We start from the raw sequence: 19,036 nt of genomic DNA, 5'->3' as shown, positions 1-19,036 counted from the left end.
GATTTTTAAAAAATCTTACCAAACCCAAACAGTAGTGTATATGTTTTTGAATGGCCATCAATAGAGAAATGCTATGAATAATTGGGTTATGTACTAGTAGCCATGCTTACAATTTCCCTACAACAGCATCCTAAGTGCAAAGGGCACAACCAACAGACAGGATTATTTCAGATCCCATCGGAAGACTCAGTACAGGCTGTGCAGCATAATAAATCGTGGCTGATATCTATGATATTATATGCTGGAGTTCACATTAGAATATGGGTTCAGAAAATGTTACATATGAACTCCTAATGTTCCTAATTTAAAGCCTCACATACAGTATGCTGCACTTTTTATTCAAGTCTGAGTTAAAAATCAGCCAGTTTTAAGGGACATATAATACAGTAGTCGACATTTGAAGCGGATCAAAAAAGTTCATCAAAGTTGTCCTAAGACAAGAATGGGTATTGTTCAAAATTCATGTATAACTTTGATGAAAGGTTTTGATCCACTTCAAATGTTGATTACTGCAGATCGATTTGTAATTAAACTTGAACAAATTGAGTTGAGTCAGCATCTGTGTGTTAAATCTAATTAAGAGGAGTTAATGGCTCTTAATTACACCCACACAGAAAGAAGGAAATAAACATGAGGACATAAGGTTATAAACAGTGTTTTGTAATCATGCACCTACCCTATCATGCACCCTAGTTGAGCGCACATATATATATATATATATATAGTAAATATATTTATTTAATATATATATATATATATATATATATATATATATATATATATATATTAAATAAGATTTTATTAAAATATATAATATCTATAAAATATATATATAATATATGATAAATATATATATATAATATATATAAAATACATTTGGCTAAGTTAATACATTAACTGGTCATTTAAGTTTTCAGGGCTGTCCACAGTGTCTTCACTATAGTAGAAATTGTATGTATAATGCAGGCAGTTTGTAAAGTTTTAAAATGTTATAATATACTGAGTATCAAAAACAAAAATTAATTCATGGTCATATCTCTAATATTTTTGTTTATTTTTAAGTCTTTATTCAATATTTTTAGCATTTATTTCGATCTAAACAAGAACAAATATGTTTTACTTTACTTTTTCATTAGCAATAACAACACATTTTATCTTAGAAGACCCTTAATATAGGCATTTCAGATATTCAAATTTATTTAAAAAAAAATCTTGGTCACATAAACCATGGTCTGTTGAGGATTATGTCTTAATTAAAGACCTGCACATTTTGGGCTGTTCACCAGGTTATATCACACAGCAGATACCTGACTGAAAAATATTATAATAATAATATAATATATTTTGCTAGGAAATTTCTTAATAATTGTATTTATTTAATTAAATGTATTGTTTTTATTTTGCCAAATCAATTTGTCCTCCATGTGATTTAAGATTTTTCCAATTTAAATGCCTCAAAACGGCAAAGTGTCTCTTTAAGACTCTTAAACTGAATGCCTTCCAACAACATAAAATTATATTATCAGACTATTTTGCATGGATTTAATAAAAATTTTCCACTACCGTGGAGAGATGGTATCTTTTTGATCTTTGTGAAGGTACCTTTTTGTTGGCCGTTCCATGGAACAATTATGCCTCCGAGTCCTCATCCTAACAAAGAGTGATTCCAAGAACTCTTTTGGTGTTGAAATGGGAAGCTTGACTGGATATTTGTGCCCTTAATTCTTTCACATCCCAATCTGCCACTGTTAGAGGGAAAGTTAAAGGGGAGTGCATTTGTCACAGACACAACCTAAGCTTCTTATTTCTCTCCTTAAAAATCTGTTTCACCTAGTTTAGATACATCCACCCACCCCTCTGTTACCCTGCTGCTTTTCAGTTCATTGGACTTGTTGTGGATTATCCTACTAGCTCAGACAGATTGGAAAGACTCTGTGTTCTCCACACTGTAAGTGTGTTTGTAATATGTCTGTCAGAGAAGTTTGGTTCTTCAAGAAGAGCTGTCTGTGTGCCTTGTACGTGTTTGTCTTTGGGGATTTAAAACAGGTTTGTAGCATCTATCTAGCTATAAGTAGACAGATTCTTGGGAACGTTTAAGACACAAAATGATCAGAATCTTTAGATGGGAATCTAAAGAAAAACTGGATGATGTAATGGATCCTCAGCAAATGTTCTTGGTATTTTACATTATTTATGTGCTTAACAGAGTGTGTGAGTGCTTAAAAGTGGGGAAAATAGTTTAAATTGTCCCCTCACCGTGGACCCCGAGAGATGCTCCAAAAACATCAAATTAGCATGAGCTGCAGAACTCAACTTGACATCTGTAAGGTAGGTCACCGTTTTTGTATTTTAAGGGGTTATTGACTAATAATAAATTACATCTACCTTTCATATGTGAAGATATTATTTGTACCTGTAAAATCCAAGTGTGTCCGGCGGTTTGTTTTAGATAATGACCACCACGCTTGTTTCTTCGCGGTGGGCGTAACTTGTTGTAGGGGCGTGGTTTGTAGTACAGCGGGACGCAGACAGAGCCTTCTGGTCAAACCGGCGTGGATAATTTGCTTGCAGTTATTCACTGCTCTATAGAGGACGCTGTTTCTCCCCAACACATGTCCAGAGCTACAGTCTATGGTCCAGAGAGCATTTCTTTCAATAAGATAGCAGATAGAAGGAACTCACAGATAAATATAGAAAAGGTAAAAGATTTGACATTAATTGAATAGTATGGAAGAAACTGGAAAACACCTCAGAACGGTTTTATCGAGGTAAATATAAAAAATAATAATAATAAGATATGTGATGCGGTTCACCTGAGGTGGTTCTCTGTACTTTTCACTGGTTAAGGTTATTATACAGGTTAAACGTCCTGTCTCCTTCGGTCCGTTTGTGCTGTCAATCATCAGCCAGCACCCCTTCTTCTGTCCTGATCCCTCTGTCCCGTCTTCTGCACGATCTATGGTCTATACGGACAATCACAAAAATAAGAGATTAAGTAAAGGTGCTAACTGTCTTGTTTTCTGCTCAGATTATGGCATACATTGACACAAAAAGATGCTAGTTGGCCTACGATTTTGAATGATAGCTACAACAACATAGTATGCTGTTTAAAAGTATTTGGACAACTTTGTTGAACATAGTGGAATATTTATGTGACGCAGTAGGCTACACTTTTACGTAGACACCTGTGTGGACTTGATACTTAAAATCACCGTAGAATCATCTGATCAGTTTCGGGTGTCAGTTTGATCATTTTATGTTGATGAAGCATTATAGCCTAGCCTACTGTCTTTTTCTAACGTTTTATTATTGATTTTCATATCACAACTTCTGGTGCTAATGGTTACAATTTCCATGGCTCAAAATGCATTTTGACAGATTGCACGTCGAAAATCACTTTTACTTTCATTTAATAATGCAGCAAACGGTTAGAATTTCTTCTTTTTTACTTTTTAAAAACAAATCTGCATAAATTAATTCACACTAATAGGACTGGATCAAGCTGTCCTTGACCTACTTTCTCTGTGTTCGAAAATGCAAATCTTCAGTTAACATCTTACAATATATGTTTTGTGTGTGTGTGTGTGTGTGTGTGTGTGTGTAGTCCTGGAAAACCCTACATTATGGGGACAAAATGTCCCCACAAATATGGCAATATGGGTAGGTTTAGGGGTAGGGTTGGTGTAAGGGTATAGAATATACAGTTTGTATAGTATAAAAATAATTCTGTCTATGGAAAGTCCCTATAAAACATGAAAACACAACATGAGTGTATGTGTGTGTGGTTTGGTTTTATGTTTGCCCGAGGTGATGGCTTTTATTCAAGTATACAATGCATTTGAATAAGCTATGCTAAGAAAATAACAACTTGCTGTATTCGAAAGGTTCATAGTCTGCTGATGAAGCTGAAGAGTCAGTGTTGTAGTGCATGGCGTTTCATTTTCAAAAAGTAATAGATATGTTTTGTGTCCATCACTAAGTTGTGTTATTTCTGGATTGCAGATCATTCAGGAGAACAGAAGGGTAATGTATATTTATTTTTCCCTGTTGATTCAATCCTTATTTTTTACGTCTAATATGTAGTTGTTACATTATGTACAGCTAAAAAGTCAATGTGGAAACCATGTTGCGTGTTCATATTTATCTCTAAAATCTTGTTTACAATTAGACTCCCAACTGTGTGCGTAATTCACTTATTTGCCATGGCACTTAGAAGATTAATTGACAAACAAGGCCTATATTTTAACTGTTTTTAGTCTATTTGCAGCACAGTGAGCTTCCCAACAAGATCATTGTTTGCATGTAATTGAAAAGGCCTATATACAGTCAGTCAAAGGTCTAGACACACTTGACTAGATTTTACATTTCTCTTGTGTCTACATATATTATAAAAATAACATATAAATGATATGTGTGTGTGTGTGTGTGTGTGTGTGTGTGTGTGTGTGTGTGTGTTGGACCGGATAATAAAGGAAAAACGGGCAACAAGTGCCCACCATAGAAACTCATTCAATTCATTTTTGTTTTCATAATTTTGATGACTTTACTATCATTCGAAAATATGTAATAATAAAATAGTGATGAAGTGCATCAGTAAGTGTATCCAAACTTTTGACCTGCATGTGTATAAAGATATCAGCGATTCTTTTAAACTAATAGGCAGTCCCTCTTAAACCTGACGTCAATTAAGTAAGTCAAATATCTTAGTGGGATTTTGAGAATGTAGGTCAGGGTTCTTTTGACACAAATAAATACTATGTGGATACGCATGTGATGAGGACTGGAGTTCTCCATTCATGCCTTTTGTGTTTTGCATGAACAGATGCTTGGTAGCAGGGGTCATAATTATATCATTGAGCTTAATTCTATGTGACTACATCTGAAGTGCCTTAAGGTGACTACCACAAAGCAAGTTTGGTAGCAGAAAAAGTAGAGGAAGACAGAGTGAGTGAGAGAAAGAGAGCGAGCAGGGGTGAAGGGGGTGTGTCTTGAGTGCTGGGCTCCCAGGGATGGTTTTGGTCACCACCCTAACACAGACCCCCACAGAACTGCTCAACCGCAGCACGGTAGGGTTGCACTGTGCATGGTGTTTGTGGCTGCGTGTGTGTTTTAACGAAGCGATTTGGGGTGGCAAGTCTTTACTTGTGTGTGTCTGTACGCGCCTGCATGTGTAACAGGAGGCATTTTGATGTTGCTGTGTATGCCGTTGATTCTTTGTCCAAAGTTTTATGTTGATTTATGTAGTGCTGTGAAATCGTCAAGTTGTACTTTAACAGACATTTTAAGTTCATTAAAATGTGGAAGTCTAGTTCTGCTGTAGTGGAGGTTTTTGAGAACCAAGAATAACTCATTTTATTAGGTCTAATGATGCTACAATGAGACTGGAAGTGTTTTATCTCAATATCTAGTGGTTGTAAAACTGTTCATATTAACTTTATTTCATTTGGCATTTATGTGCATACAGTATTAGATGTGTAATAATGAAGATAGTGGAGTAATGGGTTATTTTACACACATTTGGCTTGAATTCCTGGTAATCTTGTGATCCTGGTAACCGAACAAACTCCTACCATAACAAAGCTGCACTGATCTTGACCTTGCATATTATCTATAATTATGAATTATGGAAAGAAAGAAAAAATGAGACGAGGTGTCCTAGACGTTCAGCATTAAGAGGGTTGATTTAGGGTTTGTAAAAGAGAGCCGATTTGTGGGTTGATTTAGTGTGTGCAAAGAAGAGCGGGCGGAAAGTAGCAAAGAGATACAGCTGTAAATAATAAAAATCAGGCAGTTTGCCAATCAAATAATCTTTGTCAAGAAAACCATCCTAGGTAAAACTAGTAAATCAGTGTTATTTATCATTTTTTCTTGTGACACTTGAATGAGGAGGATGAGTGGAGGCAGCTAAAAAAATGAAATTTTGTTTTACATTGTCATTATGTTTTAATTAGATGATTGATACTATGGCATGATAATTTAACTTTTGCTTGTCCTTTTTTTTTTTTGTATCATACCACATAAAAAAAGTGTAATTTTCCTGTATGCGTACTCATGTTTGACGATTCAACTTTTACATTCAAATTAATTGTATTGATAAGTTGCCATGCTGGATATGCGCAAACATTTTAACATTTCACTTTTTGTCTGATTTTAATAGTGCGGAACGCTTTCCACCTTCTCCACAGCCATCATAAAATCATTAATAGCATTTGTCTTTTTTTCAAAATGTGTTTTAGCGGAACAAATTATTCACTTTGAATAAATAATAAACATTTTTGGCAAGAAAAAAATATCCCCTGATGGAAATTAAATGAAATGCTGTTTATAATTAGGCAATAGTATGAGGAAAAGGCAAGCAGGGAATTTGTTTTATTCCCCTTTCAATTATTCCTGACATTATTTTAATCATTATGTTTTGATGTATTGGTAAATATCTTCTCACTCTGGTCGCTGCGCCCACCTGCCTCACTACTCCTCAACTAGTAATTACAAACAGCTTTTAGAGAACGCTAGGCGGAAAGAAATGCACCCTCCAGCCAATTTTAGATGTTGAATCACACTTTTATTAAAATGCAATATAATGTATTTGTATTAAATAGTGATGGATTGATTGGTATTGATCAACAAGTGTTAAACTTGTTTGACCCTTTATTTCTGACCTTAAATACAAATAGAAATAGTTGTAATTAGTCTTTTACATGAGTTTAACATGTTGTAATGTTCAGTATTCCTTAACTCTCACATGTTGCACTGTTAAATGTTTACGTACCAATGTATATAATATCTGTTTAAATTAGTGTCAAGGTTGGGTTAAGTGCATGTTTTTGGTTTATCTGTGTGTAACAGTCTCTTATTGTAATTTGAGTATCATAAGTGTCAGGCATAGTAAGAATAAATATGTCTTTTGGCATCTCCCTGAGGCTTAAAGTTGCTGTGGCATGTACAGAGTTCACTTAGCATTTTACACCCGTGTTTTAAGGGTATATTTAATCAAAATCTTCAGAAACCTTGCAAAACAACATATGTTTTTTCTGTCAAAGATGATTTGTGACTTCTTAAGAACACTTTTTATGAGAATGACAGGGGAAAATCCATGTTAAATTCCCCTCTTTTTGTTCTGCAGCTGGGCCTGAGCAGTCCTTCCTTGTTTTCCCACCTGAGCTTGTTAAAACATACAGGTTAAGGACCAGTCACCCTCTCCTTGCTATCTCCATCCCAGCCCGCTCTGTTCCACACCCAGCCCCTCTTCTCCAGGCTCTCTATCCCCTCATGGGCACGATATTAGCCAGTGCAAGAGGACCACCTTCTCAGCCCTAACAGCAGTCCTCACCATGGAGATGAAACAACCAATGATGATGGATCAAGAGGACGGGGGAAAGCAGGAGAAAGAACAGGAGTCGCAAGAGAATGGCAGGCTGGTTGCGGACAGCGTTGCGGAGAAGGGTCCGAAATCCTGCTCCGGGTCTGGGCAGGTCTCTAACGGTTATCCCAGCACATCCCCACAAAGTCCCAGGGAAGGTGCAGGCGCTGGGACGGACAGGGGCAGCACCCCTGGAACATTCAGGACTCTGGTGGTCCAGCAGACCAGCCTGGATCCACCTAGGGAGACCTGGAGCAAAAAGATGGACTTCCTACTGTCGGTAATCGGGTATGCAGTGGACCTGGGCAATGTGTGGCGCTTTCCCTACATCTGCTACCAAAACGGAGGGGGTAAGGTCAAAAGTTAGGAACACTAGGCAATAGTGCTACTGAAGCTGCAGGCAACACTGAGACACATAAGTGTGATGCACTCTAGAGGAGTTAAACAAATATTATGTGGCATCCCATTAAAAGAAAGATTTCCGTCTTAAAGACAAGATCAACTAGGTACTGTTTGCTTAAAAAGAACAAATAGACAATGGGGAATTCTGCTGTTGTCTCTGCTCTTTGTGCGATCCAGCTTGCATCTTCAGTGCAAACAGGCTTTAGTCTCCTTTCATTGAATTTGTAATAAAGTAATAAAATCTTTGTAATTTCCTGTTTCACCATGCAAGGGGAGTGCATGAGAGATAGAGTGGGCAAGGAGACACTCATCGCATCCAACGCCAATAATTGTGGCTCTCATGGGTGGGACTTTCTCATATTGTTTAATAATCTGGCTCAATGCTACTCAATCAACAGCTATCTATCGTTCACGTCAAAAGCTCACGTATAAAGCTTTAATCAAGCACAGAGGGCTTGTCTGAACAGGAACTTTTTCTGTATGTTAGTGCCTTTTATGCTGTTATTGTTAGTATAATAGTGCTTTCAGGTTGTGTTTAGACCAATGCACTGGAACCGTGAAGATCAAGTTGCACTTCCTGTTTAAATCCTTGTGCTTCACAGGTGCCTTTCTTCTGCCGTACGTGCTGATGGCTGTCTTTGGTGGCGTGCCTCTGTTCTACATGGAACTGGCTTTGGGCCAGTTTCACCGCAGTGGGTGTATCTCCATCTGGAAACACATTTGCCCCATCTTCAAAGGTAAGAAGGGTCCGCTTCACAAGATTCAGACTTCTGAGACAGAGGACCCGGGTTAACACTCAGGCAGATAGTGGCAGATTGACGTGCTGGGCTGATTGTACACTCTCCCTTGACATTCTTCTAAACTTCTTACCGATTTCACTCTCTCTTTGTTGATAGCCAGGACTCTGTTATGGAAATTGTCACATTTACCTGGTAAAATGCCAGCTGCTTAAGAAACTTAATTATATGTAAATGGAACTTGGTCCTAAATGTCACCCACTCCCCTAAAGTGCTTGAAACCGAGTTAGACATTTGTTTTTCCTCTTCTTTTCCAGGTATAGGCTTTGCCATCTGCATCATTGCACTCTACATTGCCTTCTACTACAATACCATAATGGCCTGGGCTCTCTACTACCTCCTGTCCTCCTTTCACACCACACTGCCCTGGACCACCTGCAACAACCGGTGGAACACTCCCAACTGCACCCACTACCTGTCCACCGACTTGAATGTCTCCTGGACCGAAAACTCCATCTCTCCTGCTGAGGAGTTCTATATGTAAGTGCATGTAAGTGCAAGTCCAGGTTTAAAGGGATAGAAACTAAGAACTTTGCCTTCACCAAGGCTTCATGTACCATCAAGAGACTTTTGTGTTTGAATGAGAAAGATCCCGAAAGATGCAGGCGGGATTGGGTGTTGTATCCTCTGCTTTACGAGAGATTTAGAGACTTTATTTTGTTGATTGCTCCCATATGTTTTATGTGATGCCGGAATTTCCTGTTTTCCATATAAATGTTGCTCCGTGTTTTTATCTAACTGTCCTGCACTCATCAGTCCTTTCCTGGAAGATCCACCTTCACTGTAAAAAAAAAAAGTTGCTGCCTTAAATTTTTAAGTACAATCAACTTTGTTTAAGTGTTAAATGTTTAAGTAATTTCAACTTAAAGGGGTGGTATAATGCCCTTTTCACAAGATGTAAAATACATCTCTGATGTCCCCAGAGTGTGTATGTGAAGTTTTAGTTCAAAATACCCCACAGATATTTTTATATAGCATGTTAAATTTTTACATTTTTGAGGGTGAGCAAAAACGCACCGTTTTGTCTCTGTTCCTTTAAATGCAAATGAGCTGCTGCTCCAGAGGGTGGAGCTACAACAGCTTGCACTAACACAGACGTGCACTGAAAATTTCAAAAACTTTTAGCCTTTTCTGTTCAAACTGGAGTCAGACAATGATGGAGAGACTCAAGAAGAGGTGACAACATGTAGAATGCAACAGGACATTTCTGAATGGTTAGTTGATCAATTTATATAGCTTATGTGTAGTTATCTTCTAGTCATTGATTAGCATTCTGTCTTGATAATAAATCGCATCCCGGGGGCGGGGTTTATGTAAATTTTGATGTCACTAACTCGGGAGGAATGTTGTGTAGTCCCAACCATAGATATCATATAATAAAGGCTAGATGTCTCGTCCGCGCTGCTGGCCAATGGAGGTCGACGTCCGCACACGGCGGCCATCTTGCCACAGGGTGCTCGCTCACTCGTAACATAGTGCATGTACTTTTAAATAACCATAACTTGCTCAATTTTCAACCGATTTTCAAACGGTTTGGTTTGTTATAAACGTCAGAGATGTAGTTATGACACTGCATACATATGAATAATTATAACAATGGACTTCCATATGAAAGAATTATAGCCACGTTAATAACATTTGTAAGAAACCAAACCGTTTGTAAATCCGTCAAGATTTCAACGAGATAAGAGGATTTGTGTGCGTGCTGATCACTCACCTTAATTCACAGCTTCCCTGTGGTAAGATGGCCGCCGGTGATGCCAGAAGTGACTCCGCCGTAAGACATCTAGCCTTTATTATATGATATCTATGGTCCCAACCAGCCGTTTGTTGTAGACCTTAAAAAGGGATTTCTTTAAAAGCAAATATCTCCCTTTACTTTGAACTTCGAGCATTGTAACTTTGCAGATGTTGTTTATGCTCAAACAGCAACATTACACACTAACTAAAGTTTAAAAAGTGAAATTATAATCAACCACCCCTTTAAATTACATTAACCTGACTTAAAAAAAAATCAAGTTGAATCTTGTATAACTTGTAAAAAAAAGTTGCTTGACTTATTTTGACGAGTTGAAGCGACGTAAAAACATACGTTGTCCTAACTTATTGATCATATAATGTTTTACAGTGTTCCGATTTTTATTTTATTATTCTGTGGCACCTTAATCTCACAACAGTAGCTTCTACGGGAATGCCTTTATAAACTGTCAACCAACTTCTCTCATGTCCTTAGACGGCAGGTGTTGCAGGTTCATCTGTCCCCTGGTCTTCATCAGCTGGGCTGGGTGAGCTGGCAGCTAGCCCTCTGTCTGTTGTTCATCTTCACTGTTGTCTACTTCAGCATCTGGAAAGGGGTCAAGACATCTGGCAAGGTAAGATATACAGAAAACCTCAAGGCAAGGGGAAAAATAGCAACCTTGACTTCAGACTGTTGTTCAAAAGTTGCACCCTTTGTTTAGCAGCTTCTTCATGACTCTCTCTGGTAGGTAGTGTGGGTGACAGCTACCTTTCCATACGTGGTGTTGCTGATCCTGTTGGTAAGAGGGGCCACCCTGCCAGGAGCATGGAGAGGAGTGATCTTCTTCCTGAAACCTGATTGGAGCAAACTTCTAACAACTTCAGTGAGTGGAAACTAATTCACCCATTTTGAATACTTATATATTGCACAATCTGTGTCGGTTGCTGTGTCTGTCTTCATCCTAAACACATACTTCTTGCCATCTGTCAGATATGATATGGATGAATGAACATCTTTACAGACAAATCACTCCATCTGTGTTTTTTCAGGTTTGGCTTGATGCAGCTGCACAGATCTTCTTCTCTCTGGGTCCAGGCTTTGGTGTTCTCCTGGCCTTTGCTAGCTACAATCCTTTTCATAACAACTGCTACAAGTACATACCTCACATTCATACCGTCATTTTCTATTGTAGGGGAAATACGGCAATTATACACTAACACAGGTCACTAACTACGTCATCACGTCAGGTTGAATGATTCCGACTGATTAAGGCACTGCTTGTCAGAAGCCTATCTCTATTTATTATTTGGATGTCAGTCAAAATCCCGGTTTAGGCACAAAGTGACCTGCTGAGGTCCCCAATCTGAGGTTCTAGGCTCCAGTATGTCTGCAGATGGTAATTTCAGCTCTCCTTCCTGCCAGTAAAAGTGTACTGAAACATACACACACACACACAGATACACCGCTTCTTCAAGGTTGGAGTTGGTCGAGTTCTAGCTCTGACCAGGAAACTTTCCCAAAACACACTGATAAGATATTTTTTCTCTCGGGAAGTGGTTCAGACAATGTTTGTCATTATTCTCTTATGATTAAAGATAAAGAGTAAAGGCAACAGGCCTGAGAGACCTCAGTGACATAGGCTAACAGGGTCAGCTAGAAGAGTAAATATAGGTTTTAGGTGCTTCTCTCATAAACACAAAGAGAAAGTAAACAGTGAACAGCCATTCCCTTGCACCATTTTTATTCCCCCTGCAACTTGTTGCACGTGTTTCTATGCAGGTTTATATAATGCCCTGTCAAACAGCCACCAACACCTTTTCGTAATCACCACTCAGATTTTCTTATTTTTTCCAGAAATTCTAGTTTTGTTTTGTTTGAACTATCTTTTTATTCGTCCCTTTTCTTTTAGCTCAAATCTTTATATCTCTCTTTGATTCTCAGAGATGCATTGATCACAAGCTCAGTGAACTGTTTGACCAGTTTCCTGTCAGGCTTTGTGATCTTCACAGTGCTAGGCTACATGGCAGAGATGCGCCACCAAGGTGTGGAGACCGTAGCTAAGGATGCTGGTGAGCACCACGTTTCTTTATGTTTGCTCCCATTTCCATTCAAATAAGTATGAATTAGAGAATTTTTTTTATTATTTAAACCATAATACCAAATAAATCATTGCATATGAAAGTTTGTGAGAAGCCATACAATGTGATATGGCCGTTTACATTGAAATTACATTTGATGTACCTGTGCTGATTAAATGCGTGTGTTCGAAGGTCCCAGTCTGCTCTTCATCATCTATGCTGAGGCTATTGCCAATATGCCTGCTGCTACGTTCTTCGCCATCATATTCTTCCTCATGATAATTATGCTGGGGCTGGATAGCACGGTCAGTCTTTCTTTCTTTCTTTCTTTCGAGACAATTTTATCTTAATGAATTAGCTTTTTTCCCTGTTTACTCAGCTTATTGTCTCTGAATTTAGTATGATGTATTGTCAACAGTGTTTCATTACATTAAGTCTTTAGTGCGCATAGTTAACCCATTCCTGTCCTTATAGTGATCACACTCACAATGAAGTCATGTTAGGCATGGCTTATTACAGTCTGCTAATTAAATAACTCCATATGTAGTCTAATTTTCTTTCATTATAATGTTTGTCCCTGTCAAAAACCACTGAGTTAGTGCTATATTCACCGTAACGAGCATTATTTGGATTAATGCCTGTACAGGTTCAATGGGTCCTTGACCTACTTTTCTATCATCCCCTGCTTTTCTTGCTTTTCACTACAGTTTGCTGGTCTGGAAGGTGTAATTACAGCCATGTTGGACGAGTTCCCCCACCTGTTGGCCAAAAGAAGAGAATGGTTTGTTCTCGGCCTGGTGTGTGTCTGTTATTTGGGCGCCCTCTCGACTCTCACCTACGTGAGTCTAACAGCACAGCTAACAAAAATCTTGTTTTGCATTGGAGGTCTTTAAACATTGTCCAGAGACCAAACTTGGAATTTTACCAAAACAACATGTCATTTTCCAAAGTGTGCACATTCATTATTCCTTTTAATACTAGCGTAATGTGTTTTTAGGGAGGTGCGTTTGTTGTTAAACTATTTGAGGAGTATGCCACAGGCCCTGCTGTTATCACCGTAGTCTTCCTCGAGGTCATTGCTGTTTCCTGGTTCTATGGTAAGTATTGGTTCCCAGCTAAATCATTCAAAACATCCATTTAATTCATTTCGATATGTTCCGCTGTCAGTTTCAGTGTCAGTTTGACGCAACTAAGTGCAAACAAACTCTTACGTAGTTTCTTATTGAATTGTCTAGACAAGATCATCCCTAGAGGCTTTTAAGCTGGAGCCAGAAAATTTATACTTTTGACATGTCACAATTTTTGTATTACAGTTCCTCAACTCCCTCAAAACTCTTCAAGACTGTCTGAGCATTGCTGTTAAACCTCCTAGCTTGTGTCATTTATATTTCTTATTTTTGGACTGTGTACCCTTTCCTATGAGAGTCTATGAAAATCTCATTTTAGTCACTGCTACAGGGAGAGAAGTCGTAATGTCAAACTATAAAACTGTTTAGTCATTCTATCACTTTATTCACTTTACTGTTGTCCATCTGTTCTTTCTCATCCACCTACCATTTATAAGTCCCAAAAATGTTATCATGCACTTCAATAGTTTCGTAATCCGATATGTCGCTTCAGGCAATGTGCACTAAGTGTGTTTGTAAAATACTTGCAGGGACGACACGTTTCTGCAACGACGTGCAGCTGATGCTTGGCTTTGCCCCTGGTATTTTCTGGAGGGTCTGCTGGGTAGCCATCTGTCCCTGCTTCCTATTGGTCAGTCCATTACATAACATTTATGCATCTGGTGACTTGCCTAAGCAACTTATATTGCTTTCAATGAATACATTGTATCAGTTTATGCATTCCCTAGGTTTCATACCCATAATTTTGCTTCTTGGGCTATGTAAATTAGTGGTCGACCGATATGGATTTTTTAGTGCCGATGCCGATACCGATTTTTTTTAATCAGCCTTAGCCGATGACCGATACGGGCTGCCGATTTTCTTGGGCCGATATTTGGAGCAGATACTGCTTTTGCTCACTCAATTTAAATCATAAAAATGACACAATGATGATAACAAATGTTACAAGTCTCAATTTAAAAAAGGAAAAAAAAACATTTATTGAACTTAAAAAAAACAATATTTGACAAATATTAAAAACATGTGAGGTAGAACAAGTAAAAAAAAAAAAGTTAAGTGCTGAAAATACTGAAAATAAATATTTAAGCATAATTCAAATTCTGAAAATAAATTCTGAAAATAAATATTTAAGCATAAATAAAATAATTTGACTGGAACATGTTATTCTGTGTAGTTGTCTGATATATGTAATCGTGATCTCCATTTTAAACAAAACAAAAACGATTTAAAACCAAATAGATTCTCAGTCTATTATGAATAAGGGACTGTTCACATATCGCGTCTAAATAAACGTGTGGAAAGCACGGCCGCGCCGCTTTCTCCTTTCTACAAGCGCGTGCGCTCCCGTGGCGTCTGTCGTTTCTATGTAACCATGAAATGCGCTCTCCGTGATGACGAGGAAGTAAGGATTAATTTATTTCTAGCCCTTTACTACTACATATATTTATGGAGATGAGAAATAAAAACCCGCCCTGTCCAGCTATGATCAGCTGTTCGGCTGAGCTTTCGATGTTGTCATGGAAAGGTCAGTTGTTTTTTGTCACATGACCTGCGTGCGCTTGCAGCGTTCTGAAAAGTTTAGATGTTTTCATCTCACCACGGCATAGGAGCGCCTGGACAAACGAGCGCGCTGCATCGCATGCGTGTCGCAACTGCGTCGCTTATTTTATGAGCACACACCCAAACCTCAGCCAGGTGATCGCTGAATAAAACTCCCACAAATATCACGGAACAACGTCGGCATTATTTAATCCTATGACCAGTGTTCGTAACAGCTGCCGTATGCATATGGATAGCCTCAAACTTAGCTATTTGCTGCTCCCTGAACACAATGATAAGCAGTTTTATAGATGAGGCACTCGGCATTCGCGTTTTCCATTTGGACCCACAAACTTGCTTAGTTGCACGCACATATAGAGCAACGTGTTTCCACTTTCGAAGTGTATGGCAATATTTCAGTTAAGTCAAACAGTTAAAAGATGCTTTGAAAGTTTAAAACTAGCTGTTGTCTTGAAGAGCAACATATCTCCAGCAACACAGAGCTGCCTGCGGACGCCTGTCTGTAAATAATGCCGGAAAAAACTATCGGCGAACGCAGCAGCCGCGTATCGGCCGATGCCGAAACCCGCAAATATCGGCCCGATTTATCGGCCGACCGATATATCGGTCGATCACTAATATAAATCCAAATGCATTCACTTACAAATACATTAAAATAGATTAATTCTGTCATTATTTACTCACCCTCATGTCATTCCAAACATGTATGACTTTCTTCTGCAGAACACAAATGAAGATTTTTTGTTGTTGTTGTTGTTGTTGTTAAGGATTTGTTTAAACTGTTTTTCAAACCAAAGTCAATGAGGTCCAAAATAAACTTATGACTTAAAAATAAAACTATTATTTTTTTGTTCCACAGAAAAAAGGTAAGTCATACAGGTTTGGACCAACATGAGAAATGACAACAGATCCTAGCATGTCAGATATGCAAATACAGTTTTGAAAAGAAAAGAAAAACAGTTTTTTTTCTTTTTTCTTCATTGTTTCATGCCTGTAGTTCATTATTGTGAGTTTCCTGGCATTCCCTCCCGAGGTGAAGCTGTTTGACTACCTCTACCCTTTCTGGACCACAGTGCTCGGCTATTGCATTGGAGTCTCCTCCTTCATCTGTGTGCCTTCCTACATGGTCTACTATCTGATCACCACCAAAGGAACCTTCAAACAGGTGAGAATAGACAGACTAAAACATCAAAACACGTACATGACTGTATCTGGTCTGATCAGGTAACATTTAAACACATTACAGCAGCACAAACACAATTATGATGCAATGCATCTGTAAACTTTCTCTGTTTGAGGCGTGAAGATAGACATCAAAGAGTGTGTGTTTAGTCACAGGATGTGTGTTTGGCAGATGGTGAAAAATGACACAAGGTTAATCTTTGTTGCTCCTGTGATATAACTACCAGTGCTTTTAGCATGTCAGGTTTTGGTGAGTAATTATGTGTCTCACAGAGGAGAGTTTTAGCCCACAGCTGTACACTATTTAACTGCTAAAGAATTGCAACGCGTCACTTAGTGCATTGTGAAATCCTTTAATTTATAAGCAGTCTCTAAGACATTTCTTTGAAGTTGAGCTGTTACTGTCTTCACTTGCTGTAGTTTTTTCAGTTGCTTAAATGTTTTCACAGTTCATGATGTAAAACCTTTGTGCCACTCTCACTGCTTTTACCCCCATAGCGTCTGTTAAAAAGCATTACCCCCGAGGCTTCTGGGTCCAGTGGCCCTCAGAGAGACACAATTGTCATCACCAATGCCGTGTGACGCATATCGTCCTCTGTTGGACATGTAGCACAAACGCGGCGGGCCCGTGGCTCCTGTAAGGGCCCCGGCCGACCTCCCTTCACACCTCACCCCAGAGGAGTCTGCTACCTGTATTGTGTGACGGTGGGGCCAGGCCTCCGAATACAGCTGTTGTTTATTGTATTCTTGCCGTCCATGTGTTACCAGTCATCGCTCATATGAGTTACTGACCGACGTGGAAAGTTCTTGAGATTGTGTTTTTGTCCTTCCATTGTTCATTTTATATATAAATATATATATATAAATGTGTGTGTGTGTGCATCATGACTATATGTACACTACCATTCAAAAGTTTGGGGTCAGTAAGAATTTTTTTTTTTTTTTTTTGAAAGATAATTACTACTTTTATTTAGCAAGGATGCATTAAACGAATCAAAAGTGACAGTAAAGACTTTTACATTGTTACAAAAAAATGCTGTTTCATATAAATGCTGTTTTTATCTTTCTATTCATCATAGAATCCTGGGAAAAGTATATCATGGTTTCCACAAAAATACTGTGCAGCACAACTGTTTTTTTCAACATTGCTAATAATAAGAAATGTTTCTTGAGCATCAAATCATCATATTAGAATGATTTTATGAAGGATCATGTGACACTGAAGACTGCAGTAATTATGCTGACAATTCAGCATTTTACAATTTATTAAAATAGAAATAGAAAATATTTTTTAGCAAATAAATGCAGCCTTGGTGAGCATAAAAGACTTCTTTAAAAACTAAAAAATCTTACTGCTCCCAAGCTTTTGAACGCTGGTATATCTGTTCAGTGAATTTTGGGATAGGAACAGGAATGGACGCACAAATGGTTCAATTTACTTTATGAAGATATAACATATATATATATATATATATATATATATATATATTTTTTTTTTTTTTAAATACTAACTAAATACATAAAGATTGCTATATTATGGTTTTGTAACCGATTTCAGGTATATTTTACATGTACACACATTTATATAAGGCCATATTCTTTATTGTTATTACAGGAATTTGTACAGCAAGTATGACTTCAATTAATCTGTTTTTGGTTTAGAGACTGAATCCATCACTAATCATGGATATATTGTCTTTTTTTCTTACTTTAAAAAAAAATGTGTTAATTTTTTTTTTTCATTTCAGATGTGGTAAGGGTAAATGTAGGTTACGGTTGTAGGTTTTAAATGAGAGAAGCAAGAGCCCAAATCATTTTTATTTAGGTCCAGATGTGTTTGGTTTTTTTTGCACAGGTGTGTTTGTGTGTTTGAGTGAGTGTTTATGTGTGTGTCTTTGTCCACCAATCCCGTATACAGTATGAAACAGTTATTAAGTGTTTAGCCTACTTTTTGTGGATATGTATCAACTGTTAGACATATGTGTATTTATTTGTGACGCATTTCATTCACATAATGCTTATTTTGTTTATTTACAACTGGAACTCTTTGTCTGTCTATACCAGTTTCCATTTACATGTAGCATTTACAAGGATGGGACCAAATATTCAGGACTGGGGAAACCAAATGTATAAGTCTTAAGACTCGTTTATTGAAAAACCCATATTGATCGACCACTAGCATGCTCCTCAGTATCAACAGGGGGCTCTGAGCATTTCTTTTGTACATATTTCTTTATTTGAGTTACACAAAGTAGCAGAAACCAAAAACTAATGTGCTTGTTTCAGACGCTTCAGCCTTGATTCAGACTTTTTTTTTATGAGAAAAGAAAGGTGTGACTGGACGTCTAAGTATGTGCATCATGCATGTGTAATTTGTGAGTCTTGCTGTTTGTGCGGTCCGACGTTCTGTTACTCGTTGATTTCGTAGAGTGGGAAAAATGTGAGGACGTCGATTTCTCTGTCGAACTGACGTGTGAGCTGTACATTGAGGTAGAAAAGTAATAAGCCACGGTCAGTTCCGTCAGTGTGTGTGTGCATGCCGTAGACTTGAGTCTATATTGTGCATCTGTGTGTGTGTGGGTGTGTGTGTGTATGTGTGTGTGCTTCAGTCCAGTGCTGACTTTTCCTCTTCTTTCTCAACAGAATTTAATATTCTGTCTATCAAAGTATTGAAAATCTATAGTACTAATTATGATCTATGTATGTCTCCAAGACTGTTAAGAGAAAATATGTATAGGACAAAGACATATGAATTATTAAGAGATATAAAATAAAGGTATATGTATAACGAA

General features: G+C 37.9%; 1 protein-coding gene across 2 annotated transcripts; it reads left to right on the top strand.

Annotated features, from left to right (window-relative positions):
• Nucleotides 1–1,948: 1,948 nt before the first annotated feature.
• slc6a4a (solute carrier family 6 member 4a) lies at nt 1,949–19,036 on the top strand. Of its 2 annotated transcripts, XM_084125365.1 has the most exons (15): nt 1,949–2,328; nt 4,003–4,023; nt 7,124–7,710; nt 8,365–8,499; nt 8,817–9,039; nt 10,793–10,931; nt 11,046–11,180; nt 11,347–11,450; nt 12,239–12,366; nt 12,568–12,680; nt 13,083–13,214; nt 13,373–13,472; nt 14,033–14,133; nt 16,060–16,227; nt 16,743–19,036. In XM_084125365.1, the coding sequence occupies exons 3-15, from the start codon at nt 7,332–7,334 to the stop codon at nt 16,824–16,826; spliced, it is 1,941 nt and encodes a 646-aa protein (XP_083981491.1). In that variant the 5' UTR covers nt 1,949–2,328; nt 4,003–4,023; nt 7,124–7,331; the 3' UTR covers nt 16,827–19,036. The 2 variants fall into 2 exon arrangements, with proteins under 2 accessions (XP_083981491.1, XP_083981490.1); XM_084125364.1 differs by lacking the exons at nt 1,949–2,328; nt 4,003–4,023 and adding an exon at nt 5,041–5,066.

The sequence above is a fragment of the Abramis brama genome (assembly GCF_963993115.1).
Source record: "Abramis brama genome assembly, chromosome: 10".
Lineage (NCBI taxonomy): Eukaryota > Metazoa > Chordata > Actinopteri > Cypriniformes > Leuciscidae > Abramis > Abramis brama.
Note: the sequence above shows the minus strand (reverse complement) of the source record. Positions and strands in the feature narration are given on the sequence as shown.